We start from the raw sequence: 22742 nt of genomic DNA on the forward strand, positions 1-22742 counted from the left end.
CCATAGCTAATGGAATTAATGAACACAAACAGAAAAAAAGTGAAAAAAATATGATCGAGCATAGAACTTGTACAACTTTATTCAATGTTGTGCTTTACCTTGGGTCATACTTTTCCAAATATCAATTCAAATGACAAAAAAATAGGAAGGAAGGGGTGAAAATGGAACAAACTCAATTAGAAATGGAAAAGAAGTCAAAAATCAATACAATCAATGAATCAATCAATGAATAAGACTGATGATCAAAAGCAGGTGTTTGAAACAAACAAAAAGAAAAAGCATGAAAACATGATTGTTGTGTGTGCGCACACGCTCGTCTGAGAGCATCCGAGAGAGAGAGAGAGAGAGATAACAGGTTGTGCAGCCATGCAGAAGCAGAATTTCCACTTCCGGGAACGCTCACAGCTATTTTACTGAAGATAAGACTAAATTCCCAAGGCCGTGACTCAAGATATTCATACTCACACTCAAGATACTCGGATCAAATAGTCCTCAAAGCTAAACGAACGCGTACAGAACAGACAGGCTGACTGCACGAGGCCGCATGTCAAACGGACAGGGATGTAGACTACATAGTGTACCCATAGTGTGCCCAAATTGTACCCTAAGGCAGCCTCCTCTTCAAAATAGAAGCCTAGAAGTCAGGAATGGCTGAGCTTGCAGTTGAGACAAGGCAGGCAGGCACTGGACTACCACCCCTATACCATGTAAATGTGATGCGACACAGAAATAAGCTAACGAGACCGACACAGGATCGGGATTAATGGAAGAATTAATACTTTAAAACAAAAAAATACCAAAAAAAAAAAAAGAAAAAAGAAGTGGGCTGATGAATTTAATCATCATTATAATAATAATAATAATCACCATCATCATTGGTTCATTGGTATTTGTCCAGCATGTGACGGTATGCGTGTTTGTGTGTGTCAAAGTGAAAAAGAAAAAAAAAAACATTAACACCAACTGACATTAAAACAGAAAATAACAGGGAAAAAAAAGAAGCTTAGCAAGCAGCACAAACTTTCCCCAGGCAGCTGAACAAGATTTCATTGTATTATTATTATAATAATTTTTTTTTCGTCTTTATTTTTTCTCCCCCAAACCAGATCATCAGATCCATTGCTTATAATCATTTTGTATCACATTTTATTCTGATCCTCCTCGAAACATTTTATTTTTAAACATCTGCAAAAAAAACAAGGTGCATCGTAAGCGCACGCACCCATATTACACATTACACCCCTTTTATTGAGCGTTTTTATTTGTGTGTGTTTGCTTTTTTTTTTTTTTTTTTTTTTTAGTATTTTCCGTGCACAGAAGCAATTGTGAAAATCACGTTTTGTTGTTTGAGGGGTTTTTCTTTTTTGTCCTAAAGCGCATTAAAATCGTGTTAATCAGTCTAATTCTACCCCCAGAAACCACACCCGGGTTCTCCTGAACAAAGAAGCCGATTTTTTCCTTTATTTTTAGTTGTTTTTTGATGTTTCAGCGCGCCACAGCTCCTCCTCTTCCTCAACCTGGTTTCTTCTTTGATTTGGTCTTATTCCATTCATTCATTTCTGCTCTAATCTGATTGCTCCAGTGTTACACACAGGCCTGAGAGCGTCGAGATCGTGTGGAATGGAGGAGAGAAAGAGGGAGGACACTGTCGTAGTAGTAGTAGTGGTGGTGGCAGCATTATCGTTGGTGGTGGCGGCGGCATTTTTTCTTTTTATGGTGGTGGTATTGGTGGTGGCATTGGTAGAGCAGAGTGTCTTGCTTTAGGGGGTTTTGATATAAAAGTCACACATCGCGATCTACACATTTATAGGTTAAATGTTCTGTCATAGTTTGCTGGTGCAGGGCCTCCGGTTGTATGCTATTAAGTCAAGAAGTCACGTTTTTTTCTCGTCCGGATTCGCATTCGGAAGCTTTCGCTGAACCTCTGCAATTCATTCGGACGACGAAATCAAATCCCCTTTAATAAAATGCAAAACACTTTTTTTTTTGTTTGCTGTTTTTTCTCTCGCTATGCCGTTAAAAAAGTGGATTAAACACAACAAAATAAAGAAAAGAAAATATTAAATGACTTCTCTCCAGCAGTCCCTCCTCGGTTTGGGTTTCAGTTTTAGCCTCAGCTCACAGCTGGAGTTCTTACAGTGCCAGTCCAAAGAAAAACAAGGCTGCGGGTATTGAAGAGTCAAAGAATCGGTATTGAAGCCAACGTCTCTGGTCCAGCACTGTCTACTGGGGTTTGCCCCTCCTCGGTTGTTAACCCCGCCCCCTCACACATGTTTTTATGTTTTTGCTGTTTTTGTTGATTTCCCCGCAGCGTCCATTATCCATTCATTTATTCAACCATCCATCTATCAATCAATCAACCAATCAAATCAATTAAATCCACCATCATCAGACGTCCCTAGGTGTCTCCTCGACTCCCGCTTGAGGAAAAAAGGGGCGGGGCTGCATGTTCTGAGTGGGAGGTGGGCGGGGTTAACCTACTTCTTCAAGGAAGTCGCCATCATCTTCTTTTATTTAAAGTATCTTTTTTTTTTCTTCTTCTCCTACTTCCAAATTGAACAAAAAAAATAAGAGAAAGGATCAGGGAAGAAGGAGAAAGAAAGAAAAAAAAAAGTTGGAAAAATGCTGGAAAAAGCGAAGGATGAGGGCGGGAGGAGAGAGGGGAGGGGGGTATTGTTTGAGGAAAGAAAGGGAGGCGGGGAAAGGAGGAACCAAAAAAAAATAAATCTCGCAAAGAGAGAAAGTTGGGCAGTGTTCCTGTTGAGGCGTGTGCGTGTCTGTAAGTGTAGGTGTGTTAGAGTGTGTGTTGTAGTAGAGAGTGCATGAGTGTCTGTATGTGTGTGTGAGTGTGTGTGTGTATGTAAATGTGCGCGTGTGTGTGTGTGGTTTTTCTACAGCAGGTCGACGCGGCGGTAGTACAGCAGGTAGGCAGTGCGCTCTGCAGTCTGCTTCACCACCTGGTAGTGGTTGATCACTTTCACTGCCTGGTCATCGATGCGCAGCCAGCCGTTCAGCCCGATGTGGAAGACATCCGTAGTGTAGTGGCCGCCCGTGGCGCTGTTCCCGTGGTGATAAACGACTGTAAAATAAACAAAAATAATGATCATAAATAAATAACTATAACAGTCACATTAAACTTGAGCATCACAGAGTTAAATCAGTGTCTTCATATGAAGGACTTTCAGAAAATTAAGTATTTTTGCTGGTGGAATCTTTTCAAACAGTTCTTTCATATTTGCAACTAGGGGTGGGCAATATTATATCGTATACAATATATCGTGACACAGAAATATCATGATATTAAAAATCCATATCGTGATAATAGGGCTGTTCTGTCTTAAAAGTAGTCTATTATTTACTGCGAAGCTTTAGGTGTATTTATTGTATAACTGTTTTAGTTTGCAGTTTATATGCATGCACTAAAAATTCTGCAATATTATTTGCTGCATTATATTATTTTACGCTATATTTTTTATATTTTGCCACATTATGATTATTCTGTTAGACTATTATACTATATTCCTGAAATGAATTAATTATTTTAGTTTTCCTATATCGTCAAGTATATTGTTATCTCAAAAATACCCTGAAATATCGTGATATTATTTTAGAGCCATATCGCCCACCCCTATTTGCAACCCTATAAAAGTTATTTCTGGTGGTTAAAGGTGTAGGGCAGTATGTCGAATTCGGCACCTAGTCATGATTGTCTGATCTTGTCTATTAAGGAAGTCCATAATGCATTTAATATTAACGATTGGGGACATTCATACAAATTATTTTGTGGATTGCTGGACCAATAATTTTGTCATTTTCTTCTGCAGTGAACTTCGACGAAATGGTACGCATCCGTAATCGGGACAAAGTTCCAAGTGAGTTCCTGGTTTCTTGCTTCCCTTGCTAAACCCATATCAGGAGAAATAGAATAATTTAGAATCAAATAAAACAATCATGTGCAGGAATCCAGTGTGTTCATTTTAAAGTCTCATTGTCTCAAAAATGAGTTTCAAATAATGCAAAGAAAACAAGTTTATATTCATAAAGTTCAGAGATCAATATTTGGTGGAATAACCCTGTTTTTTTTTAATCACAGTTTTCATGCATCTTGGCATCATGTTCTCCTCCCCCGTTCTTACACACTGCTTTTGGATAACTTTATGCTGCTTTACTCCTGGTGCAAAAATTCAAGCAGTTCAGTTTGGTTTGGTGGCTCGTGATCATCCTCTTGCTCTCTATTCCTCTTGATTATATTCCGGAGATTTTTTTTATTTTATTTGTTAAAATCAAAGAAACTAAACATTTTGAGTGCTCTCATTTTTTTTTTCCAGAGCTGTATATCCCATAGGTGAGGGCAGAATTTTTTAGCTTTTATTGCAGCACTTTGGTGCTTTGTTAACAAATGTGCAATAATGCTGATTCAGTTACAGAAGGAAATTCCAGGAAGCCATTTTTCCTTAGGGGAACAAATCTACATTCATCATTTTATAGAAACAAACAGGACATTTTCATTTTCTGCTCTGTAATAAAGGTTTTACAGAGGATGATGGTGTATAGAGAAAGGTTTTGGGGAAATTTACTGCATTGGTATAGCAACCGCTGCTAAGGGTTCCAGTACAAGCTCGTTTCCGACAAGCGTGCTGCAGGGTTTTCCTCTCGATGTAAAATAAACGATTGGAGGTAATTTACTCGCGAGCCGGGGCGAGATGAATAGGAGCACATAGTCCCTGAGGGAGGGCAGTGTGTGTTTAAACAGATCAGTGAGCCGTGTTTGAGGGCAGAGCGAGTCACTGGAAACTGCAGGGAGATCGAGGGAGGGTAAGAGTGTGAATGAATGAAAGAGAGAGAGAGCTACTGATTAGTAAGCTTTCCTGAATAAGTTATCCTTATTCAGACCTGACTCATCATTAAGAAGAGCTACAGAGCAAAACCCAACGTAATCCATCCAATCCAATTTAGCCCTGTGTGAAAAAGTGTTCACTCCCTAAACTGAACAACCTGCAAATCAAGCTTTACCAATAACTGGCAATAAGTTGTTTCGGTGCAGTCTAAGTTGTAGAATCATTTAATTCAGAAATATTGCAGGATTTTCCAGCATAAACCACCTGTTTAAGATCATCCACAGCATCTCAACCCGACTTTTGACTAGGCCTCTACAAAATCTTCAATTACTTTTGTTTTTTTAAGACATTCAGAGGTGGACCCGCTGTTGTGCTTCAGGTCATTGTCCTGCTGCAGAACCCAAGTATGCTTAAGCGTAAAAGTCTCCTTCTGCTAAAATCCACTTTTTCTTGATCTTTGTGAAATACTACAGGTCTCTGAGTTGTATATGGATGCTGCATATGAAACTATTTCTCAGCCTCTCTTGTCTGCAGTAGCTAGAAAAAAAAGTAGCTAGAGCCCTTCAGAGACCTCTAATTCAGTGATCTAAAACAGGGAATTAGGGAATTAGAAACACTGAAGCATTTTTTTCCCACAAAAACAGTTCACATGGCATTTATTCATACTAGAGACCAAAACTAGACATTTTTTTAAATGAATTTAAAAACAATAAAATGAGACCTTTAAGGTCACAAACTGATGGTTGGACATTTTCCTTTAGTTTTTTTTCTGGTAGAGAGCAGAATTCATGGTTCCATCTATTACAGCTAAGCTGTCCAGGTCCTAAAGCAACAAAGCCACCCCAGACAATCCCACTACCACCATCATCTTTGACTTTTTATGAAATTACTTTTCTATTTTTTTTATATAGGGCCAAGTTGGTTTGGATAGATTTTTTCCCTGAATAAAAAACATGATATAAAAATACTTTATTATTAGACAAAGATAACCTGATTAAAAGAAAAGTGTTTAATTAAAAAACTAAAAATTATAAGTATGATAAATAAGCAGGAACAAAATACATTTGTAAGTGGGCAAATACAATCACAGTTGATATTTTGTGGAATAAGTTTTGATCAAAATCAGTTATTTTCTATCCTATTGTGAGCCACATTTTAATCTAAGTGCCTTTATGAGAAAAGAAATATACAAAACCCAACAGAAGTGAGTGCACTCCTCACATTTCTGCAAATATTATTATATATTTTAATGAAATAACACCACAGAAATTAAACTTAGATATACAGTAGTCAGTGTACAGCTTGTATAGCAGTATAGATTATTTATTGACTGCCATTACACAGTCATTATTATCTAAATATTTGGCAACAAGAACAAGTCCAAATTGTGCCAAATTGCATAGTTATCCGGACCACAACCATTCATAATAAGTAAACTGGCTGCTCTGACACAGCTTTACATAAGCTTATGGTCACTATATGTCCAGTGCTAACTTTCAAGCTGGTATACAGTCCCCAGTGATCAGTAGCTATCTATACTGTAGCAGTAACATAATATCTAATACAGGATTTCCTAGAAGATTACAGGCAAGGAATAGCCTAGATTGCAAAATAAATATTGGGTAAGAACAAAAGAACAAAGCTACAGACATCTGGAAAGTGCAGACCTAAGATTGGCAGCAGAAGAGGGGAAAAGCCTACAGGACATTTCCAGGTTACGCTAGAGCCAATTGCATCATGCAGGTACAATCTGGGGCAAAAGTCACTAAAGCTGTGACTGAGCTTTTCCACAATTTTCATCACAGACTTGCCTTTAAAATCACAACCCCTCAAATTAAATGGAGGAGATACAGTACATTCAACTAGTTATTTTAGTGCGTTTCACACCTAAAAGTCTTGACCAGAGCACGAACCAAGATTTGTGCGTTTGTTACATTGAATACAATGAGTGAGTCATAATCATGAGTGAATTTTGGGCTTAGCATTAAGATTCAATCAGCGTCTCACTTGCTATTCCCTTTAAGAGCCAAGTGCACTCTTACTTTAGAGGATTGCTATTTTAACGACGCAGCGCTTCTGCACTTCACAGCAGAGAAATCTTGAGCTGTTCTTTCACACAGATTTAATTGTGTATTCGGTTTACGGTTGACCTGTGTTTTATATCAACCTGATAATAATACACCAAGCATTTAACTGAACACATCTTATTTCCAGATGACCATCGGTGTAGATATAGTCATAAGCACTGTTGCTGTTTAAACTACGCAGGCTGAAAGGTTAAGATGGCAATGAGCATTTCAACACCGTGTTGGGCACAACATGATTAACAGTTTTTTTTTTTTTTAGTAGATCCTAAAGGGTAGTCAGCAGAGCTTACAATACACATTTCACCAAACTTCAATTAAAAACTATTTTGAAGTTGGTGACACTAAATATCTGAATCTTAAACTCTGATTTAATCTGTCTCTAGTAGATATATCATAGGAAATGGGATGGGTGATATGGCATGATATTTTAGGGTATTATATCGTTCACGATATAAATGTTTTTTTTACGATATTATCGTGTACAATACAATATGGCACACCCCTACTGAAAGATTTTTAGTTGGCACTCCTCTGTGGTTTTCCTTATAATTTTGAGTTTTCTCTAAGGCAGAGTACCGTTTTAACATTTGGAAACTTGGGAAAAACCCAAACGACACTTTTTTTCCAAAAAAAAAGCCAAAAAAAAAAAAAAAAAAAAAAAAAAAAGATTTTTCACACAATGTATTTAACAGCCAAGATGAGTAATCTCATTCTCATACTGTCACCAGGAGAGACTCCATCTTTCTGGATCCTGGACCTTGGAACAAACAGTGAGCATGTTTTTGGTGCTTTATTAAGAACAAAAAATTCAGTTTTAGGAGTGTGACTCTGTAGCAACAAGACATTTCGGTCTGTGCCTTTTTGGTATCAAATTTGATGCTCAACTCTAGTTTTTCCAACCTTTTCATTTTTACAGTGCACCTTTCATTTTGGCTTTGACCAAACTGAAAAAAGCAAAAATTTGGGCCAAATAAGAGAAGAATGAAAGCAGCCCTTTATTATGAAGACATTTACCTGCAAAGAGCCTGTAGGTTCTTTGGCCTTTCAACGTTTTGCTCCGGACCCCTGGTGAGAGGAGATCTGCGGGAAGACAAGAGGAACAAACCATCTCTGCAACATATTACAGCACTTCAAAACACACCAGCCGTAAACACCAGTTTGGTCATCAGTTCTGAGAATAGTAAACCGGCCCTTAAAGAGGGGAGAAAAACACAATATTTGTAGCACTTGCTAAATTGAATCCAGATTACATGTTTTACTACAGCCTAAGTGGGTCACGATGTTGGCAGCTCTTCCTGGGCTCTAACTGGAGTAAGATGTAGCCGGCTTCGAACAGGAGAAACTACCAATGATAGAAACGCTGCAGCCTCGAGCTCGGCTCTCTCTGGGTTCTGGGTGTTTATGTTGGACGATTCTGCATTGTGTGGGAGCATCAAACCTATATATGTAGTCGTCACTCGGAGGACCCAGACGGTACACAAAACTACATCCATAAGAAACACTTGCTCGCGTCAGTTACTGGCAGGAGAAATAAATATATGTACGCTGAGGTTTTGGAGAGGGCAGACGGGTGACAGGATTACAGGTTGGCTATAAAATATTTCAGTTGTATAGGGCGCGGGCTCGGCCTGTAAGAGGAATGCGCAGCTGCGGTAAACGTGGGCGGCTGGTGAGCCGGACTGATGGAGTGTGAAGCTGTAAGAGGCTGAGTAAAGTGCCTGATCAGCGGTGTTGTGCGTGAACGAGTTCAAAGGAACGCGTTCATTGAACACGCTCATTTTTTTGTGAACGTTGAACAGAACGCAACGTGAATTAGTTCACATTGTGTCATGAACGGCAGACATCACGTAAATGAACGTTGGCTAGAGAGCGCGGAGCATGAGGGCAAGAGAGAGAGAGATACAGAGAGAGAGAGAGAGAGATACAGAGAGAGAGAGAGAGATACAGAGAGAGAGAGATACAGAGAGAGAGAGAGATACAGAGAGAGAGAGAGATACAGAGAGAGAGAGAGATACAGAGAGAGAGAGAGATACAGAGAGAGAGAGATAGAGAGAGAGAGAGATAGAGAGATACAGAGAGAGAGAGAGAGAGAGATACAGAGAGAGAGAGATACAGAGAGAGAGAGATACAGAGAGAGATACAGAGAGAGAGAGATAGACAGAGAGAGAGAGATAGACAGAGAGAGAGAGATACAGAGAGAGAGAGATACAGAGAGAGAGAGATAGACAGAGAGAGAGAGATACAGAGAGAGAGAGATACAGAGAGAGAGAGAGATACAGAGAGAGATACAGAGAGAGAGAGAGAGAGAGATACAGAGAGAGAGAGATACAGAGAGAGAGAGAGAGAGATACAGAGAGAGAGAGAGAGAGAGAGATACAGAGAGAGAGATACAGAGAGAGAGAGAGAGAGAGAGAGAGATACAGAGAGAGAGAGAGATACAGAGAGAGAGAGAGAGAGAGATACAGAGAGAGAGAGATACAGAGAGAGAGAGAGAGAGAGATACAGAGAGAGAGAGATACAGAGAGAGAGAGAGAGAGAGAGAGACCAATGACAGGAGTGAGAGAAAGCGCTGCAATTAAAAAAAAATATGGCTAGTGGAAGTGATGCACGGAGACAGACACCGATTCTCCTTATGAACATTTTCATCACCTGGTAAGAAACCCACAATTGCAGTGTCATGAGCAAATGTCTACAATGAGCAGTTTCAAAGAACCTATAGTGATTTCTAGCTTGTAGTGTGAAAAAAAGTATTTATTTGAATAGCTCACGAAAAAAGTAAAATGAACTGAACTTTGAACTAGTTCAGAATTAAAATTGTGAACTTTGAACGTGAACTGTTCACTTTGAGCATGTATGAACTGAACTTGAACTGAACACTGCTGATCAGAAATCTCTGTAGTTTGCCATCAAGCTGCCGGCATTAGAGGGAGCAAAATTGGCCCTGCTCCCTCTGGGTGGGTAGATGGGGCTCTCTCCCCACATCACTCCTAGGGTAATGTCTGCAGCACAGGGCGTCTGTAAGCTGATGTACCGGAGCCGAGCCGCTGTGCTTTCCTCCAAGCGCGCTGGCTGCTCGGCAAAAGCTTGAAAAGAAGCGGTGGCTGACTTCACATGTATCGGAGGAAGCATGTGTTAGTCTTCACCCTCCTGGTGTGTTGTGGCATCACTAGTGATGGGGGAGTCCCAATGAGTGGGTTGGGTAATTGGCCGTGTAAATTGGGGAGAAAAATGGGAAAAATTAGAAATAAAATTATACACTGCTCAAAAAAATAAAGGGAACACTCAAATAACACAATATAACTCCAAGTAAATCAAACTTCTGTGAAATTAAACTGTCCACTTAGGAAGCAACACTGATTGACAATCAGTTTCACCTGCTGTTGTGCAAATGGAATAGACAACAGGTGGAAATTATTGGCAATTAGCAAGACACACTCAATAAAGGAGTGGTTCTGCAGGTGGGGACCACAGACCACTTCTCAGAACCTATGCTGTCTGGCTGATGTTTTGGTCAGTTTTGAATGTTGGTGGTGCTTTCACACTCGTGGTAGCATGAGACGGACTCTACAACCCACACAAGTGGCTCAGGTAGTGCAGCTCATCCAGGATGGCACATCAATGCGAGCTGTGGCAAGAAGGTTTGCTGTGTCTGTCAGCGTAGTGTCCAGAGGCTGGAGGCGCTACCAGGGGACAGGCCAGTACACCAGGAGACGTGGAGGAGGCCGTAGGAGGGCAACAACCAAGCAGCAGGACCGCTACCTCCGCCTTTGTGCAAGAAGGAACAGGAGGAGCACTGCCAGAGCCCTGCAAAATGACCTCCAGCAGGCCACAAATGTGCATGTGTCTGCACAAACGGTTAGAAACCGACTCCATGAGGATGGTATGAGGGCCCGACGTCCACAGATGGGGGTTGTGCTCACAGCCCAACACCGTGCAGGACGCTTGGCATTTGCCAGAGAACACCAGGATTGGCAAATTCGCCACTGGCGCCTTGTGCTCTTCACAGATGAAAGCAGGTTCACACTGAGCACATGACAGACGTGACAGAGTCTGGAGACGCCGTGGAGAGCGGTCTGCTGCCTGCAACATCCTTCAGCATGACCGGTTTGGCAGTGGGTCAGTAATGGTGTGGGGTGGCATTTCTTTGGAGGGCTGCATGTGCTCACCAGAGGTAGCCTGACTGCCATTAGGTACCGAGATGAGATCCTCAGACCCATTGTTAGACCATATGCTGGTGCGGTTGGCCCTGGGTTCCTCCTAATGCAGGACAATGCTAGACCTCATGTGGCTGGAGTGTGTCAGCAGTTCCTGCAAGATGAAGGCATTGAAGCTATGGACTGGCCCGCCCGTTCCCCAGACCTGAATCCGATTGAGCACATCTGGGACATCATGTCTCGCTCCATCCACCAACGTCACGTTGCACCACAGACTGTCCAGGAGTTGGCGGATGCTTTAGTCCAGGTCTGGGAGGAGATCCCTCAGGAGACCATCCGCCACCTCATCAGGAGCATGCCCAGGCGTTGTAGGGAGGTCATACAGGCACGTGTAGGCCACACACAATACTGAGCCTCATTTTGACTTGTTTTAAGGACATTACATTAAAGTTGGATCAGCCTGTAGTGTGTTTTTTCACTTTAATTTTGTGTGTGGCTACAAATCCAGGCCTCCATTGGTTAATAAATTTGATTTCCATTGATGATTTTTGTGTGATTTTGTTGTCAGCACATTCAACTTTGTACAGAACAAAGTATTCAATGAGAATATTTCATTCATTCAGATCTAGGATGTGTTATTTGAGTGTTCCCTTTATTTTTTTGAGCAGTGTATATATATATAAAAAAAAAAAAAGAATTATCATCTGGCAGATGGCTAATAATTATTCCCTCTTGCCTCACATGCATGATGACCAAAATAGGGACTCTCCAGTTTTGCACATCATATTAAAACTGGAACATTTCATATTTATTTCCATTACTCCACAGCTTGATTCAAAACTTGATTCCAATAAGTACTGCTGTCATATCCGTACTATTAATAAAAAATAATAAATCCAATATGCATGCAGCTGCAGGCCTTCAGTAAGACGTCCAGCTCATGCGCACCGACAACTACAGTGCCCTCCAAAATAGAGCTGCAACTAATGATTATTTTGGTTGTCGACTAATCAGACGATAATTTTTCTGATTAGTCGATTAGTTAACGATTATTTCTGCCATCTCTAAAAATGATATAAAAAGCAGAACATGAAATTTAAATGGCATTTAAATATCTGAACGTTGTTTAAATGTGGAGAGTACTGATATCTAGTGATTAAATATGTAATCTGTTGTGTTTGGGTACTTTTGGAGACACAAACTAAGTTAATTGACAATGAAATTAGTAGCCGATAAATTTAAATAATCAAGATTGTCGGTTATATCGACTAATCGTTGCAGCCCTACTCCAAAAGTATCGGAACAGTAATGTATATCGTATTAGTCACTGCTGTAGACTAAAAACATTTGAAATTTGACATTAAAAGATGAATGAGACAAAACATTTTAGCTTATATTTCCAGGTATTTACATCTGGATCTGACGCACAGTTCAGAAGATTCAGTTGCCCAAGTGTGTCCTGATACATGAATTATTCCAACAATAAACTGTGCTTTCAGATTTCAGATTTGGGTTTTATCTGTGGCAACAGTGCATTTATGTTATGAGAGTCTACGGGTGAAAAACAAGCAACTGCGAAGCTGAGAGAAGACGGAAAATCAAATCAGGGCCATTAGAGCACAAATATTGCTAATAGCTAAAACAAATGTATGGAATGTCCTGAAGAAGAAAGTCGTCACTGGTGTACTAAATGACAGGTGATGAGCACGTAGACCAAAGAAAGACCACAGCAGTTGATGACAACCATTGTGAGTGCTTGCAACTTAATATTAAGTCATTCATTCACTTTAATTTCATCTGTTTATTCACTTTTTCACTTTAAGTTCATCGTTTCAATACTTTTGCTCATAAGAAAAATGGGTGAGTTCAGACAGAAGGTGCTGAATCTTCTTAACTGTGAATCAGATCCAGATGTAAATCCAGAGGATATTTTGTCTCATTTTTGTCTTTTAATGTCAAAACCAAATGTTTTCAGTCTACAGCAGAAATAAAGAGATTAACCTCACTGTTTCAATACTTTTGGTGGGAGGACATGCTTCATTTTAAGACAATTTGATATTGCTCACAAGCAGTGATTTTTTTTGTAAAGCTGAACGATTTTATTGATAAATATGAATGTATGGACTGTGTAAGAGGTTGTTCATAAACTAATGTATCATCATACAGTATTTATTCAGTTTTTTTAATAGATCTATATATCATTTTTAGTTGGTGGAATTACCCTGACTCTAAAATCACAGTTTTCATGAGTGCAGTCATGCTGTCCTCCACCAGTCTTAAACACTGCTTTTGGGTGACCTTTTGCCACTCCTGGCACAAAGAAAAGTTCAGCAGTTCAGTTTTGTTTGATGTTTTGTGACCATCCTCTTCCTCCTGATTACAGATTAGGAGGATTTCTCCTATTCTAATGTATTAAAGTGTTTATTATGGATGTTTATAAACTAATATCTCAGTGTATCAGTGTGGTGTTTTAAGACTAACATGTTTCTCACATATGATTTACTTGAACATAGCATTGCTATTTTAGTGCAAATGAAAGAATGACAATATATTAGATAAATTGTTACGGATTAACTTAAATTACATCTTAAACACTAAGACAGAACTCCAGAGTCAAGCGTACCTTTACTAATCTCCAGGTCGACCGGGTAGTCAATGTTCTTGATCAGCTTCTGGCACCCACCCGTCTTTTCAAAGACAAATCTCTTGAGGTGAAGCACCAGCACTGGAGGAAGCTCCTCGAGGGTCACCCTCCGGCTGATCTCAATCTGCAGACACGGCAAAAGATAACACACAGTTAGAGAGGAAACGTAAAGACGACAATGCACAGAACAAAAACTGACACTCATTTTAAAATTATTAGGGCTGGGTGATATGACCGTAAATTATATTGCAATATTTGAGGGTATTTTTGCGATAACAATATATTTGGTGAAATTATTTTTTTTTAATTGATTTCAAGAATATTACAACCAAATAAATATTATTATTAAAATTTTATGTAGAATATACGAGTTTCATACAGTAAAGTGAAAAAGACATTCGGAAAAACATAATAATCGTAACAGTAACTTGCCAAGATATATAGCAAAAACAAACAATTTAACAAAAATAATGTAACAAAAACTAATGTGTAGCATAGCTTTTTAAGTGCATATAAACAAATGCAAACAAGCAGACTACTCTCAATAATAAAATGTATATATTTGATTTATTTTTATGTTAGAATTTTTGCCAATATTACTGCGTGCAAAAACATATATAGAATACCCCTATTTACGATTTTGACAAATGAGGGGGCATGGTCCTTGGTGGGACTTTTAAATTCTGCTATAAATTACACTATGACTGGTATACCACTCAACAACTAAATACAATAAACATTTAAGTAAACATATTTTAAAGTGCCACTAAAGCTTGATTATGGAATCAATCTCTTGTGCATTTATTACAAATCAGAGCAGATTTATTGTCTTTTAGAAGAAACCTGGGGTTTAAAGAAGAACTTCAGTGTTAAATGTCCGTCTTTGTTAATGAACATAATATAAAGTATTTCAGCATGAAAGCACGTGTTTGATAGGTCTATGCTCATGGTCAGAACAGTGATGGCGGCTCCTGGAGATATACCTACTGTACAGGTTGTAAACAGAGGTTTTTAATAAGATTTTTGTGCATGTTTAAAGTTTTTAATGCCTCGTTTTAAATGTCAGTGCTTTCCAGATATGACCAAGGACATGTGAACCTACTTTGAGTCTGGATGACAGTGATATATTGGGGCAAAATATTCCCCAAAGCGGGAATAAATTAGGAGTGCTGGGCAAAAAGCACAAAATTACTGGATCTCGGAAAGCTGTGGGAAAGCAGAGGTGTGCTATTTAACAAAGGTTAGTAAAGTGATATATTGGGGCAAAATATTCCCCAAAGCGGGAATAAATTAAGAGTGCTGGGCAAAAAGCACAAAATTACTGGATCTCGGAAAGCTGTGGGAAAGCAGAGGTGTGCTATTTAACAAAGGTTAGTAATCTTAATCATGTTTTACTACAGTCAATTTAAGTCAATTTAACACCGGAGTCTCCTTTAAGACAAATTCTTAGATGTGCTTTTTTCTATTTACTTAATACTTTATTTATTTATTTTTTTTTACTTTTCCTTAAATTTTCCATAAAGAAAAATTTCAAGATTTTTAGCATTATAAAGTTTATATCTTTAAAATTTCCTTTACTTCAAAACAGCCTCACACTTAGCCTGACAAAGCTAGAGTATAAAATACAGACCTGTCAATTTTAATTTAGACAGCTGACATACTAAAATAGAGTTACTGTCTGATTTAACAGCAGAGCAGAACAGAAGAGCACTCAGAGTTTAACTTGTTGCCTCTGCTTTAACTCTCATCCACCCTCTCAATCATTATCACTTCAAACAGAGCAGCTCTCAGTCCATCTTTAAATGTCTCCCTGCTGTAAAACCCACTGCTCTATTCTTACAGCAATCAGCAATCTGAAAGCTCAGCACACACTCTCACAATAAAACCACAACACTGCTACAAAACACATAAAACTCTCAATACAAGAACTACACACAAGAGCTAGTGCACAGCTGTGGCACACATGTTTTCCATTCCACAGTATTCAGAACATTTACTGAACAAGGGGGCTTTACTTTCAGAGCTGCTATTATTAAAAGCAAGTCTGCAAATCCATGTTTACGAATGATTAACGCTAGAGATTCTTACAAAAACTTTCCAAAATTTCTCTTACAGAAGTTTATTATTATGGAAGGAATATAACTGGACAAAAATAATAATACTTATACTAATATGTTATTATGCCACAGTTAGTTCCAACCTTGCAATGTGATTGGCTGAGAGGCGTTCGACGAGTGCCGCTATCAGCCGGTAATGCACTGTAACCGAAGCTCTCCATGTAATACTCCGCCACATACAGGTAACTTAGCAACCATGCAGCGCGTACAAGCCAAACAGCGCAGCTACAAACAGAGGAGCAACGGAACTATTTTAACTTGCTGAGTGTTTAAAACCAAACAGATCCTGTTTCTCCTCCTCTTTAACTCTACATCTTGCAATAAACAGTGATAATGAAATAATCGCAGTAATACACTCCAGGTTCATGCTATAACCTCATGCCTCTGACCGCAGCATAGCAGTGCCAAAATTACACGTTATAGCATGAACCTCTCGTCAACAATAAGCATATTGAGCATATCATCAGTGCACATAGAAAAGAGTGTGTAAGAAATCCTGTTTAAGTGCATGATTTCAGAATTTTACCATAAGTTTTAAAAAATAATAATAATAATAATTTGAGTTTGTCCTAATTTGTCCAATTTTTCTTACTTTTTTCCTTAGGTTTTCTATAGGAAAAATCAACATTATTATTATTTATTGTATCATTACACATTTTATTGTATTACCAACAGGCATATTGAGCATAACAAGCACTTTTAAGAAGTTAGTGTGATAGAAATCATGTTTAATTGGATGATATCAGAATTGCATCGTATTGACCGAAATTAAATACATATTGTGATATAGATTTTTGCCAAATTAGACAATAACTTGTGTAATTCAAATACTTAAACTAAAGCATTACAGACTAAAAGCAAAACGTTAAGCTATCAAATATTATTGCAAGTTACAAAAAGTATTAAATAACTTTTAATTTGTCTTATTTTACCTTAACTTTTTTCCCCCAAAAAAAATTCTAGAGGAAAAATCTATTTTTCTTCCCCAAAGCATGGAATTTATCCAGACCATATTGAGAAACGAAAGTTGTGTGCTTCGTAAAGCTGGAACAGTTATGAACCAATGAATAAATGAATGAAAATACACGTATGTAGCACCTTTCTAAAAACCCAAGTTGTAAAGCTAAGCTAAGTAGACAACAAAGTTAATTCTAAAAACATTTCTCTCCTGAAAACAGTTTATTTAGGTGAATAAATTGATTAGGTACACATTAGGTAAGTTTAGTACACACCTCCTGCTTGGTTTTAGTGGTATAGCCTTGGACAGACTCTCGTGCCACCATGGTCTCTAAAGCCTCCTGTACTGTGCGGATCTTCTCTGATTGGATGTCCAGCTGCAGGGTGAAGAACGGCTGCAGGGTCGCAGACTCCTTCGAACTCTGCTGGTACACCACCGATCTGCACACACACATTAAAAACAGTAAAATAAGTGATTAATTTAATGAAATCAACCTGTATGTTTATTCTGAGGTGCCACCCGCATTTACAACAGACAGGGATTGAAAGAGAATTTGACTTTGATGTAAATATACAGACAAAAAGACACAAAGATGACACACAATATGGTAATTAAGATACACAATTTGGGCACATCAATGTTTTAATATAGTTTTCCTACATTGTAAATGAATAATGAAATCCTCTGATGAACTCTTGCTTTTCCGTTCCTGATGAGTGCCAGTTTCATCATAACATTTTTCATAGTTTTGGTGATTGTACCTTAAGGATAATTTAAAAAGATGTTAAAATGCTTCGGACTGACCTTCACTTCTTAAAGTATTTTTTTCTTTACTAAGTTGAGTATTTCTTGCCATAATAAGGACTGACGAGTTCAGCACAGCTGTTAACTGAAACCCTGAATTCCAGGTGACTCTACCTCATAAAGCTGACTGGGAATATACAGCCAAGATGTGCAAAACTGATCAACTAAGCAAAAGGTGCTAGTTTGAAGAATCTAAAAACTTTTTGTTTAGATGACTTTAGTATTTAACCTACAATGTAGAACATCTTAAAATGAAGGAAAAACACTGAATTTAATTTAACTGGTACTGTGGGTCAAAAAGGTTCTACATAATAGAAAACAGTACTAATACAAGTAAACAAAAAATAAAATGAGAAAAAGCAAAAACTGAATTAAAAAGTTGGTTGGTTGTGGTTTTATTGCCACTTCAGCACATATTTGTCCATTTGTGGCATACACTTGGTTTTATATGTCCAGATAGAGCAAAGTAGTTCAAAGGTTCTAGAGCAGTAAGGGAAATATTTTTTACTATACATGTATAAAATGAGGTGTTTGAGTTAAAGATGGGATAAGAAATTTAAAATCTTCCCCAGTGTTTTTTTTTTTTTTTCCCCTAAAAGTTATTTTTTTGTTCTTTTCTTGGTAGTAAGATTGTCTTAAACAGTTATAGGCAGGACAGTCGATGAGAAAGTTTTTCATCGTTAGTGAGATGAAAAATGTCAAGGAAATAAATTAGGTAAAACAGTTCTAGAAGACTGGAGGTGTGAAGAAGTTTAAAAAGGCAAATCAAATGAACATGTAAGCTCTACTGGCATACTGATCTACTATTTTACATGGCTCCTTTCATTCACTAACAAACCCCTCCGAGAGGTCACGCTGAATCCAAGCTGCTTAAATTGCTTCTGCAAAGCAAAAACAGAACGTATGCTTCCAGGAACACGAAGACCCTGCTAAATACAGCGTATTTGTCACAGTGAGACTTCTGAAGAACTTCTCAGATTGGATCCAGCACTTAGTCTGGTTATCCAAACATCAGCCCTGCAGGCTATTTGTCTCCAGTTTTAGTGGGGGAGCACGCCAAGCCCAGACCTCAAACTCAACGTGAGAGGATGTCATATAAGCCTCTTGGCCTCACAGGTTAGGGCTTCTGCTTTGTGTTTGCCAGCGCTGGGCACGCTGGGCGCTCTGGGCAGCAGGGTCGAGGGTTTAGTGCCAGAGAGCAGTTACAATGCACAGGGTTCATAGACCTTTTACAAGGTAAAATTCAAGCACTTTCAAGTTTTCCAGCATCTTTCAGCTGTGCTAAATTAATGATAACTGTGATCTCAAAACTACGATTCAGCCATAATTAATATATTGCAAAAAATATTCTCCACACATCACAATGACTATGCTACTGAGAAAAAAAATACTTTTAAGTAAGTAAATAGAACGAATTATGGATTTACTTGTGTCAGTTTCATACAATTTAAACACCAATTTTCTTCACTGCTTGTTTATCCTATTCGTTTGATTGAGAAGTTACTGTAATGTGTCAAATTCGGTGATGAGTTGAGAGCATTTATACATACATATACTCCAAATTATTGATTTGCTTTATGTCACACTGCAAAAAATGGTATTATGTCACGTTATCACAACCAGAATTGTGTTTGGTAATAGCAGAAGGAGAAGGAATTAAAGCTTTTTTATTTTACGCTATTTATTTTTTATTTAGTCAGTTATAGGGACAATGAAACACCTGTCATTTTAGTGTGGGAGGATTCATGGCTAAATTGGAGCAGTCTTGTGGCCAATCTTCATTAATTGCACATTGCACCAATAAGAGCAAAAGTAAAGAGTGTGAAGGTTCAATTAGCAGGGTAAGAGCACAGTTCTGCTCTAAATATTGCAATGCACACAACACGAGGACAAATTGTTGGTGCACGTCTTGCTGGAGCATCTGTGACCAAGACAGCAAGTCTTTGTGATGCATCAAGAGCCACGGTATCCAGGGTAATGTCAGCATACCACCAAGAAGGACCAACCACATCCAACAGGATTAACTGTGGACGCTGTAAGAGGAAGCTGTCTGAAAGGGATGTTCGGGTGCTAACCCGGATTGTATCCAAAAAACATAAAACCACGGCTGATCAAATCACGCAGAATTCAATGTGCACCTCAACTCTCCTGTTTCCACCAGAACTGTCCGTCACCACAATCAATTATTGTGGTCTAAAACTAGGTGTTTCAGTTTCACTGTCCAACCCCTGTATTTATTGTAAAGTAAATGTAGTTAGAATTTCAAGCATTTTCAAGCACTTTCTCCAAAACTCCAACACTTTCAAGGCCTGGAAAACAATGTTAAAATTCAAGCATTTTCCAGGATTTCAAGCACCCGTTCAAACCCTGAATGCAGAGCCTGAGAGAGAGAGAGAGAGAGAGAGAGAGAGAGAAACACACAGCTGCTCCAGGCTGGAATTGTAATGGCTACAGGCAAGCAGCTCGAAGGCTGGACGCTGCGCCAGGACATCAGGCCGCACAGAGGATGGCATGAGCCTCGCTTGGCTCTGCCACCGAACGCCGGGGCTCAGAGCCAACGAAAAGAAGCACTGAGCCGCTACTGGAGCCTCAGCGGGAAGAAAAATAAGCGTGTGGAAAAGAGCAGAGCAGAAATGGATATTGAGTGAGAGCTGTACCTGCCAGACAAGTCAGGTGTTTAGATGTTGAGTGCTGAACAAGCTGCACAACACGGTACCGACAGACATCTCAGGTATCTGAGCCAATCTACTGCGTTTCTCATCTTTAAAAACTACAAAATCTGACAGCAAACAACTAACAGCTCATTTCCACGTAAAGACGAAGAGCAGGAGTGACGTTACAGTGGCTTAGAAAAAAAGTATGACATGCAGGAGTCCTGAAATAACCCCTAAATAAAATCCAGTGCAATCAACTGCCTTCAAAAACGACTTTATTTGTTAATAAATTCCAGTAGAAGTGTGTTTAAAAAAAAAAAGCGCAAACATCCAGGAGCACTATGTCAACAGGGTCACACAGTAAGTTACCGTTTACATCAGGGTCTCCGCGGGTGTCCTTAAAAAGACTTAAGGCTGTCTACCAAAGGTTTTAAACCTGCCACAGGCAGAAATTATACATTTTTGGTTTATATTTGTGCATGGCATTTCGCAGTTTCCAGAAACAGTAGCATTATTCATAAGTTCAGGTGTTTAGCTAAGCTAGCTGCCTTAAGTTATTTTAGCTAGAGCCGTCGGCGCTGCGGTGTTACACCGTTTTCTGTCACCGTCTGAATTTTGTGACCAGTGCTCACGGTTATGAGCGTTCATTGGCAAAACAGAAGCTTTCTATACCTACACCTTACCCTCAGCCCTAAACTTAACTGTTTTGGCCAGTCGGGGTAAACATTAGAAACGAACACGTTTCGAATCGGCCAGTGCACCGGTCTGCTGAGAACTACTTGCCAGTGGTCACAAAATCTAGCGGTCACAGAAAACAACACACGGAGGTGGTGTATGGGAGCTTATCCATTTTTAGCGTAATAGATCTAAACAACGTGTTGTACATGTAAGTGATTATAAGTGTGGGGTTTGGTTTAGTAGGCTTGTGTTGTTGTTGTTGTTATTATATATAAATATAGTAATTTATCGTTTGCTTTAAAACGTAAAATATTAGTTATTTAAATATGTTTCTCAATAAATAGATTAGTCGACTAATCGAAAAAAATAATCATTAGAATAATCGTTTAAAAAATAATCGTTAGGGACAGCCCTAGTCGAAGCACAGCGCACAGGACACAGCACAGCGGGGGAGTTTCTGTAAAAGTGTAAGTAATTTTCTCCTGTATTTCCACTCACTGCTGTTTGTTTTTATTAAAGTAGAACATTTATCACTGTTTTAAGTTGACTTCACATGTGTTGGAGGAGCCATGTGCTCGTCCGCACCCTCCTAGGGTTGCAGGAGACACTGGTAATGGGGACGTACAAAAGGGGTGGGACAACTGGATTGGCCAAATTGGGAGAAAATGTTTGAAAAATCTGAAATAAATATATTAAAAATAAATAAATCTCAATAAAATACATTTATGTTTGCAGGGTTTCCGCCACGTTCATTTCAGTGCGGCGGTCCGCCACGCCTTCGTTCTTCCCCGCCACCCTTCGTGAAAATTCGGAGCCCGGCGTTTTTCCCGCGCTTGATCAGCGTTGCCCCGCCCTCTCTCGTTTCTGACACTGGAATTTGATCATCTCGACAGGACACCGGCTGTCAAACTGGACAACTGAATCCGAGGTATGTGGCGCTGAAATGATGTTTTTTTATATTTGTGAACAAGTTGTTGAACATTGTTCAAGGGTTATATCGGTAATATGTTGTAGACGTAGCCTACACAACACGGCTGGTTTCGCATGTTGCATCTATTTCGGGAGGCTACAGGTGAGGGCTTCTCTAGCCGTAATTCCTAAACGCACAGCTGTGTTCCAGTCCTGCACATGTAGCAGGGTGGCCGCGGGTCCTTAAAAAGTCTTAAATGGTATTAAATTTCATTTTTGTCAAATAAGGCCTTGAAAAGTCTTATTTTGTCTTAAAATTTCAACCAAAATGTCTTAAATTTGCCGGAGCTAAATTTAGGGGGGAATAATTCCGTCAGCCATGTGTTGAACTTCGGGGGTGGAAATCGGTAGTTAGTCATGCAGTGCCAACATAACGCGCGCGCGCGAGAGAGAGTGTGAGTATAGGACACAGCGAGAGAGAGAGACTGAAACATAACGCGAGAGAGAGAGAGAGAGAGAGAGAGCGCGCCTGTAAATAGCGAGAGAGAGAGACTGAAACATAATGCGAGAGAGAGAGAGAGAGACTGAAACATAATGCGCGCGCGCGAGAGAGAGATGAATTAAACAGTGATTAAACAGCTTCAACTTACGCAGGTGTCCACTCAGGCTCACTCACCTGGTGGAGTGAAAATCACGCTATGTTTCTGTTTCTGGAGCTGTCAAAGCAAGGATGTAGGGCCCTAGAATAGAGGCACCCTAGAACAGCTCTGTGATGCATTTGTTTTCACGGTCCAGTAAACATTTTATTGTAATTAAATTAAAGATTAAAGATATTATTTGTCTGTTTTAATAAGCACAATTTTTAATTAAATTCAATAATATTTTTTATTTTATTTACT

At 39.1% G+C, this 22742-nt stretch overlaps 1 protein-coding gene across 4 annotated transcripts in view; it reads right to left on the bottom strand.

The window, feature by feature from the left end:
• Positions 1-1271: 1271 nt before the first annotated feature.
• usp10 (ubiquitin specific peptidase 10) overlaps positions 1272-22742 on the bottom strand; it is a 54872-nt gene continuing 33401 nt past the window's right edge. For all 4 annotated transcript variants that reach the window (XM_049465419.1, XM_022670086.2, XM_049465417.1 and 1 more), the window contains 4 exons: positions 17073-17238; positions 13703-13847; positions 7940-8005; positions 1272-3079 (listed from right to left, as the gene is read on the bottom strand). In XM_049465419.1, coding sequence (XP_049321376.1) covers positions 2892-3079; positions 7940-8005; positions 13703-13847; positions 17073-17238 — 565 coding nt within the window. In that variant the 3' untranslated portion in view covers positions 1272-2891. The remainder of the gene's footprint in view (positions 3080-7939; positions 8006-13702; positions 13848-17072; positions 17239-22742) is intronic.

The sequence above is a fragment of the Astyanax mexicanus genome, chromosome 16 (assembly GCF_023375975.1).
Source record: "Astyanax mexicanus isolate ESR-SI-001 chromosome 16, AstMex3_surface, whole genome shotgun sequence".
Lineage (NCBI taxonomy): Eukaryota > Metazoa > Chordata > Actinopteri > Characiformes > Acestrorhamphidae > Astyanax > Astyanax mexicanus.